At 38.6% G+C, this 7,965-nt stretch overlaps 1 protein-coding gene across 2 annotated transcripts in view; it reads right to left on the bottom strand.

Annotated features, from left to right (window-relative positions):
• ARMC4 (armadillo repeat containing 4) overlaps positions 1–7,965 on the bottom strand; it is a 197,761-nt gene that overhangs the window by 129,650 nt on the left and 60,146 nt on the right. For both annotated transcript variants that reach the window (XM_011949218.1, XM_011949217.1), the window contains exons 15-16: positions 5,425–5,579; positions 3,749–3,991 (exon numbers count right to left, since the gene is read on the bottom strand). In XM_011949218.1, coding sequence (XP_011804608.1) covers positions 3,749–3,991; positions 5,425–5,579 — 398 coding nt within the window. The remainder of the gene's footprint in view (positions 1–3,748; positions 3,992–5,424; positions 5,580–7,965) is intronic.

The following is a 7,965-nucleotide window of genomic DNA, read 5'->3' as shown; positions in this document are numbered from 1 at the left end:
AAAAAGTCAGCATATTAGAGATGGGTCAATAATTCATAGCATTTTGCAGATGTGTTTTACATTTTAAAATTTGGAGTTGTGGCCATTCCCCTGTTTGTGTGAATATAATTTTTTCTCTACTTTTGCTCTCTTTTTGTAGGTTTCATGCCGTTAACTAGAAGTCAAGCCGCTCATAAAACTCCACAAACTAGTTTTGTGCATTACTAATAAGTGTTTACTGCCTTATCATCATCTAATTACTATTTTAAAATTATCACTTCACTTGTCTGTCTCCCCAGCTCAATCAAGTCCTTCAGGCTTGTTGTTTATCAATGACTTTTTTTTTTCATTTCCATTTTATTGTTTCAAAACTTGATAGGTTCTTTAAGAGTCAGAATATGAAAAGAAGATAGCTGTTTTCTCTGGCCTTTTCTTCAATAGATACAACTGAAAAGTCAATAAATCTAATACTTGCTTAGTTACATTAATGAGAATTTAAAGACCCATTTCGAGAAGTAATGCAATGATAACATTTAGAAGGAATTTCAAGGTGGCAACTAGATAACCTGGTAATGACTTACACAGAAATCATGAAAGCTGAGATACAGAATAGAAGTAGAGGCTTTGCAAGAGTAAGTTCTAATCTATAATAAATACAATTCAATGCAGACACTCCTCACCTCACAATGGGGTTATGTTCCAATAAACCCATCATAAGTTGAAAATACATAAATCAAAAGTGCATTTAATATACCTAACCTACTGCACCTCAGAGCTTAGACTAGCCCACCTTAGATATGCTCAGAACATTACTGCAGCCTCAAACTCACAGGCTCAAGCAATCCTCCACCCTCACACCCTCTAATTCTTTACATTTTTTATAGAGACAGGGGTCTTGCTATGTTGCTTAGGCTAGTTTTGAACTCCTGGCCTCAAGCAATTCTTCTGCCTCTGCCTCCCAAAGTACTGGGATTACAGATGCAAGCCACCATGTCATTAGCCTATAGTGGGGCAAAATCATCTAACATAAAGCCTATCTTATAATAAAGTGTTGAAATCTCATGTAAGTTATTGAATACTGTACTGAAATTGAAAAAAAAGAATGGTTGTAGAGGTACTTGAAGTATATTTTCTACTGACTGCATATCATTTTGGCACCATCATAAATTAAAAATTTCTAAGTTGAACCATCATAAGTTGGGACCATCTGTATATTTATTAAGAATTAATAGTCACTAAAAGATTAAAAGATGATTTGTGACACAGACTATCAAGTCATACAAAAATATTATTACTAACAAGGGAGGCAATGATAAATTCTATATGAAAAATATTTGAAAATTTTAAGGCAGTTTCTCAAGTGAAGCCCAATTCCATCTCAGGTCCTCCATGTTGGCTACTGCTGTCTGAGATGTTCATGCAAGCTGCCTTCTCAGTTTTTAGCTCTTGGTTTAAATATTATCCTCCCTGATTCTACATTCCTGACTGCTTGAACTAAGGTAGCAAACTCCCACCCAGTCACTCTCTTTCAATCACACTGTTTTCTTATCTTCATAGCTTTTAACACAATGGAAGTCATTTTATTTGCTTATTGATTGAATGTATAGTCAATGTTCCACACATATAATAGAATGTGTAAGCCCCATGACAGCAGGAGCTTTGTTTGGTTACCATTATAAATCTAGTGGCTAACACAAAAGATGCTCAATAAATATGTGTTTAATGTAAAGGAATAAATAAGGAGCTGGGTGTGGTGGCTCACACCTGTAATCTCAGTACTTGGGAGGCTGAGACAGAAGGATTGCTTGAGACCAGGGGTTCAAGACTAACTTGGGCAACATAGCAAGATCCCCATCTCCACAAAAAAATTCAAAGAATTAGAGGGCATGGTGATGTAGTCCCAGCTACTAAGGAAGCCAAGATAGGAGGATTGCTTGAGCCCATGAGTTTGGAGTTGCTGCAAACTATGATCGCATCACCACATTTCAGCCTGGGTGAACGCCTGAGACCTGTCTCTAAAAAAAAAAACTAAACAAAACAAACAAGAATGTAACTCCAGACAACTGATATTTGCAAATAAAAGATGAAAAGCAGAGAAGTTAAATGGGGCCACAAGACAGAATGCTTTGAATGGCAAGTTAAGTACCTTAGCATTAAAATGGTTTTCAGCATTGAAGTCACTCAAGGTTTTGTGGGCCAAGAAAACAACATTATCAGATATGCAGTTTAGAAAAGTAAATGTCAATGTTGTTCAGGAACAAACTGAAAAGGGTGGGGGAGGCTAGAGGTGATGCCAGATAGGACCAATTTCAGTAGTTCAGGTGAAAGATGACGGAGCCCAGCTGAGAGCAGAGAGGAGGAAATGTGTTTAAAGAACGTCAGAGGTAGCTGGTGACAAGTAGATTTGGGTAGACAAAACATAAAGAGGAACCAAAGATCAAAAGAAATACATGCAGCCATTTCTGGCAAGTGTTTATAAGATTCTAATGAATAGCAAAGCATGTTTCAAAAACATAAATACATTAGAAAATCGTTTTATAAGTCCAGCCAGTATTCTTCCCTTAAAGTAATCACATATGCAAGTTGCATTCCTTAGTGTCTGAAACACTGGAGACTAAGGTTCCAATAACCAAATTCAAAAGGAGCTATGGAGGTGTCAGGATTTGTGTATGAGATATGTGGTTAGATGAAGCCCCCGATATGGTTTGGCTGTGTCCTTACCCAAATCTCATCCTGAATCCCCACATGTTGTGGGCGGGACCTGGTGGGAGTTAACTGAATCATGGGGGCAGGTCTTTCCCATGCTGTTTTCATGATAGTGAGTAAGTCTCATGAGATCTGACCATTTTAAAAAGCAGAGTTTCCCTGCACAAAGCTCTCTTCTCTCCTCCCTGCCACCATGTAAGATGTGACTTGCTCCTCTTTGCTTTCTGCCATGATTATGAGGCCTCCCAGCCATGTAGAACTGTGAGTGAATTAAACCTCTTTCCTTTATAATTACCCAGTTTCGGGTACGTCTTTATCAGCAGCATGAAAATGGACTAACATCCTTACCTCCCCACACTTCCTGTTGGTTCTGTTTCTCTGGAGAGCCCTAATAAAACAGCTTTAAGTCAACTGGGTTCTTCCTTTTTTGGAGTAAAGATATATATCTTTATATAATATAAAGATATAAGTCTTTATACATATATGAATATATACATATCTTTTAATATATGAATATGTATCTTTATATATGGCTCTATCTCTCTCTATATATGATACATTTTTGTTCTATTGTTCTTAAATTGTCTTTTCTTCCTAATTAGACAACAAGGAGAAACACCATCATTTAAAATCCTTGTCTCTTCCCCTCATCAGTTCACAGTTCTTGCTAGGTGCTCAAAATACATTGCTGAATAGGTGAGAAACAAGAAAGCTACTATGAGAATGTACCTGGCACTCTCCAGGAGCCTAGTTAGACAGATGTATAATACTTCCCTAGGAGACAGAGAAAAGTTTTGTTGATTGAATAAAGGTTTCCACATGGGAAATTGATTACCATGTATTGTAAATCCTCCCAATATGCCCAACTTTGCCCTCCATCTCATATAAGGTAGTATTTTGGCTCTGTAACTCATGATTTGGTAAACTTGTGATTATTTACATGACACACTGTATTTTTCATCATTTATGCACATCAATTCTAAGTGATGACGACTATTCTGTGACCTCCCAAGTGTTTTCCCTAACACTTTTATAAAATCTTTCCATCTCCAGGGCCACTTACATCATACTTTCAGGTTCTACTGCACAAGCACCAACTGCTTTTGTAACATTCACAAGAAGAGCTCGGTTGATTCCAACAAGGAGGTTCACAAGCGGTTGAATGCCACCACATTTCCGGACAACGACGCGGTTTTCATGTTCTTGGCAGCATTCTCCCAAGGCCCCAACCACATTCACAAGTACTTCTTCAGGCTGATCTGTTGAAAGTCCCACCAAGGTTTCAATGACTTTGTATTCCCGAAACCTAAATCCATCATAAGAAAGAGAGAGAGAGAGAATTGTTTTTTGTATAAGGTTAGCTAAAAATTACTAAATGTTTATTCAATCCTTACAACAACTCAATGATGCAAATATTATTTAATCCCCATTACTGGATGGTTAATCTGAAGCTTGGTAAATAGTAGAGCTGACATCTACACCCAGCCATCTGTTCCAGACCTGCGCCCTTAATCACCATGCAGTACAGCCTCTAAGAAAACTACAGCTTCTTCTAAACCTGAGGGTCTAAGATTCCACTCTACTAGGGTTTTTTTCCCTCTATCTTCCAGAGGCTACTTTACCTGAATGAAGTCTTTTAAATGTTTTATAAAAATAAATTATATGTTATATATTTTTTGTTTTCAAATGCATCAAACATGGCTCTATTGTACCTATTTGGATTTAATAGGTCTCTTGAAATGAGTAGTAGCTTGTGCTACTCGGATAAAAAAAATGTCACTCTCAAGTATCTTCCATATTAACCACTAATACATTTTAGCATCTCTCTTGTCATAAAATTTCACTCTGATATATATGTATATGTGTATGTGTGCATATATATACAAATACACACACACACACACATCAAAAGTAAGCATGCTACATAAAGGTAAATATTTGAAAATTACTAGTTTCTATACAGAACTTTTGCCCTTTCTAATAAATTTCAGCAGTATTTAAGTACCATGATGCAGTTTTTAATTAAGATAAAAGTTCCATTAGCCGAGGTTACTTTTAATCTAGCCATGTCTTCACTATGCCTTATTTATTAAGTCAACTTATTTTGTGTTAAATGGTCGGGATGTGAATTTCTTGTTAAAGGAAATAATCAGATGGAATCAAGGAGAAGCTGTCTCAGAATACCCATTACTGAGAATGTAAACTGTCAAAAATAGGAAGAGATAGATTAGAAAATTAAAATAAATCAAATCATCACAAAGTTTATACTTTAAAATCAAATTCAATGAAATCATGTTTGAAAATGACCACTCTTTAAAGAGTAACTGGTTAGTTGACATTTGGCTGATTCATCTTGTTTATCTTTAGAAAAGGAAAAAGAATAAAATCACTTCCATCTCTAAAGATTCCATGGGAAATCCACCCATCCTCCTTGATAGATTCCCACAGAAAATATCAAAGATATTTCTAATTCAAATGGCTGCCCATATGCAAAATAGAGAGATCATGTCAGCAAGCCTCTTGGTGCCACTGAGGCACAGAAAAAGTCATTGCCAGGTGGTGGGCAATTTCTATTCTTGTCTTTTCTATTCCAAGAATCCCTTCATTCAGCTAACTTCATCCAGAATATACATCTACGACTAACATTAGAATCAATTCCTTACTAGAACGGTATTAAATGACAAGAAGGTGTTTCAGAAGCCATATCTTCATTTCAGAATATTAAGCGCCTTCTCTTACTTGGTCACATTCTCTTTGCTGATGGAACATTTCCATATTGCCCCTGTGACAGCAGCTAACCTCTCTTTATTGTCAGTGTTATTGAGTAGACTGGCCAAGGGCTTAAGTCCTCCGTGTAGCCTAACGAGGTCCCGGGTTTCCTTATCTTCAGCACACTGCACAAAAAGTCAAATCAGAGGCTGTCAGTGATCAAGGAATATCAAGCTTTCGATGATTGCTAAAAAGGCTGCCATTCTAGTAGGTATGAAACTTCTTTCTAGAGAGATCATTTTCTAAAGATGCCTCCAAGTAAAACATAAAATATAATTCGTCTTTCTACTGGTAACTTCCTGACAGTATGTCTCTCCCTTTATGTGGCTTTGGGAATGGACAGCAGTTTCTATGTACTTGGCAATTCTCCCAAGCCAGTTTTGAGATGGCCTGAGCATCTCTTGAGGTGAAGGTCAGTGAAAAACCTACAACTCCACTGGCAAGGAATGGGGGATTTCTACAGTGATGCAACTCAGAGTCTTGGGAAAATGTAGTAGAGAAAACAGATGAGTGATAGGGATTTGGTCAGCTCTTCAATGGCCCCTGAAATCTAGAGACAAATATATTTTCTTTTTTTTGAGACAGAGTCTCACTCTGTCACCTAAGCTGGAGTACAGTGGCATGATCTCAACACAGTGCAACCTCCACCTCCTGGGTTCAGGTGATTAGAGACAAAGAATTTCTCCAATCAAGTTTCTATGCTCAGAGCAGTGGGTGATATCAATACTACCTGATATTTTATTCAAATATACTTATCCATGTTTGTCATCCTTTGAAATAAATATTTCCCACACAGATGGTCTCAACTGATCATTCTTCCCGGGCTCTAAAGCCAACAGATGATACAATTAGCAGAGACTTGGCTATTACTCCAAGCGCACAGTTGTTTTTTGATGCCATGAGATGCAGATGTGTCATGTGTCACCCATGGAGGCCACTAGAAGAAATCCTCATCACAATGCACCATACAGGCACCTGCCATGTTTATCCTCTACATATGATTTTCAATTCTGGATTAGAGGCACCTCCTAAAAATTAATCCCTATTTCTAATCAACTCAGTGGTTACTCCCATGAGGCATATATACAAATATGTACAAGTCAGGGCCATATATGATTGTTATGGGCCAAATTGTGTCCCCTCAAAAGTCACATATAGAGGTTTTTTGCTTTTTGGTTTTCAGATCAAGTTGCTCTCTCTTGCCCAGGCTGGAGTACAGTGGCACAATCTCAGCTAACTGCAACCTCTACCTCCTGGGTTCAAGTGATTCTCGTGCCTCCGCCTCCAGAGTAGCGGGGATGACACCACCATACCTGGCCAATTGTTTTTGTATTTTTAGTAGAGATGGGGTTTCGCCATGTTGGCCAGGCTGGTCTCGAACTCCTGACCTCAGGTAATCCGCACACCTCAGCCTCTCAAAATGCTGGGACTACAGGCTTGAGCCACCATGCCTGGCCCATATATTGAAGTCTTAATTCCCAGTACCTCAGAATGTGACTGTATTTGGAGACAGAGTTTTTAAATAGGTCATTAAGGCTAAAGGACCTCTTCAAAATTACTTGGGTAGGCCCTGCTCCAATAGGACTGCTGTCCGAGGGGAGACGATGACACTGGCATACACTAAGGAAAGACAATAGGAGGACACAGGGAAAAGGCAGCCATCTGCAAGCTGAGGAGAGAGGACTCAGAAGAAACTAACTTTGGTCTGAGATTTCTAGCCAGGGCTGCAAGGAAATAAATTTCTGCTATTCAAGCCACCCAGTCTGTGGTATTTTGTTATGGCAGCCCTCCCTCACAACCTAATACAATCTTCTACTGAGATGAATCCCTGTATCTTTTTTTTTTTTTTTTTTTTGAGACAGAGTCTCATCTCAGGCTGGAGTCCAGTGGCGCGATCTCGGCTCACTGCAACCTCCACCTCCCGGGTTCAAATGATTCTCCTGCCTCAGCCTCCTGAGTAACTAGGATTACAGGCACACACAACCACACCCAGCTAATTTCTGTATTTTTAGTAGAGACAGGATTTCACCATGTTGGCCAGGCAGGTCTTGAACCCTTGACCTCAAGTGATCTGCCCATCTCAGCCTCCAAAGTGCTGGGAATAGAGGGATTACAGGGATTACAGGGCCGCGTCCGGCTCCTTGTATCTTTTTGGCATACTCTCTGATTATGCACATCCTAATTGCATTCCTCTAGCAAATCTACTGTGATTAGATAGAAGCAGACGTGCACAGTAACCAGCCATCCACAACTTTGTCAAGGCCATTTTTCTCCCTTTACCATTCTAATCTGTTTTCTGGTATACTACGAAGTGTACCATACACAACAAGTTAGTGTAGATTACAATAAGTAAACCACTAAAAAGATAAAACAGGAACACACACACACACATACCCATTCCTCTGGCTAGTCTTGGTAGGAGATAAATGCCCCAAGATTATTTAAACAGGACATATTAAAAGCAATATAGAAGCACCATGTACTTATTTATCTATTTTCCACTAAGTACAT

The sequence above is a fragment of the Colobus angolensis genome, unplaced genomic scaffold, assembly GCF_000951035.1.
Source record: "Colobus angolensis palliatus isolate OR3802 unplaced genomic scaffold, Cang.pa_1.0 Scaffold293, whole genome shotgun sequence".
NCBI classification, from domain to species: Eukaryota; Metazoa; Chordata; class Mammalia; order Primates; family Cercopithecidae; genus Colobus; species Colobus angolensis.
Note: the sequence above shows the minus strand (reverse complement) of the source record. Positions and strands in the feature narration are given on the sequence as shown.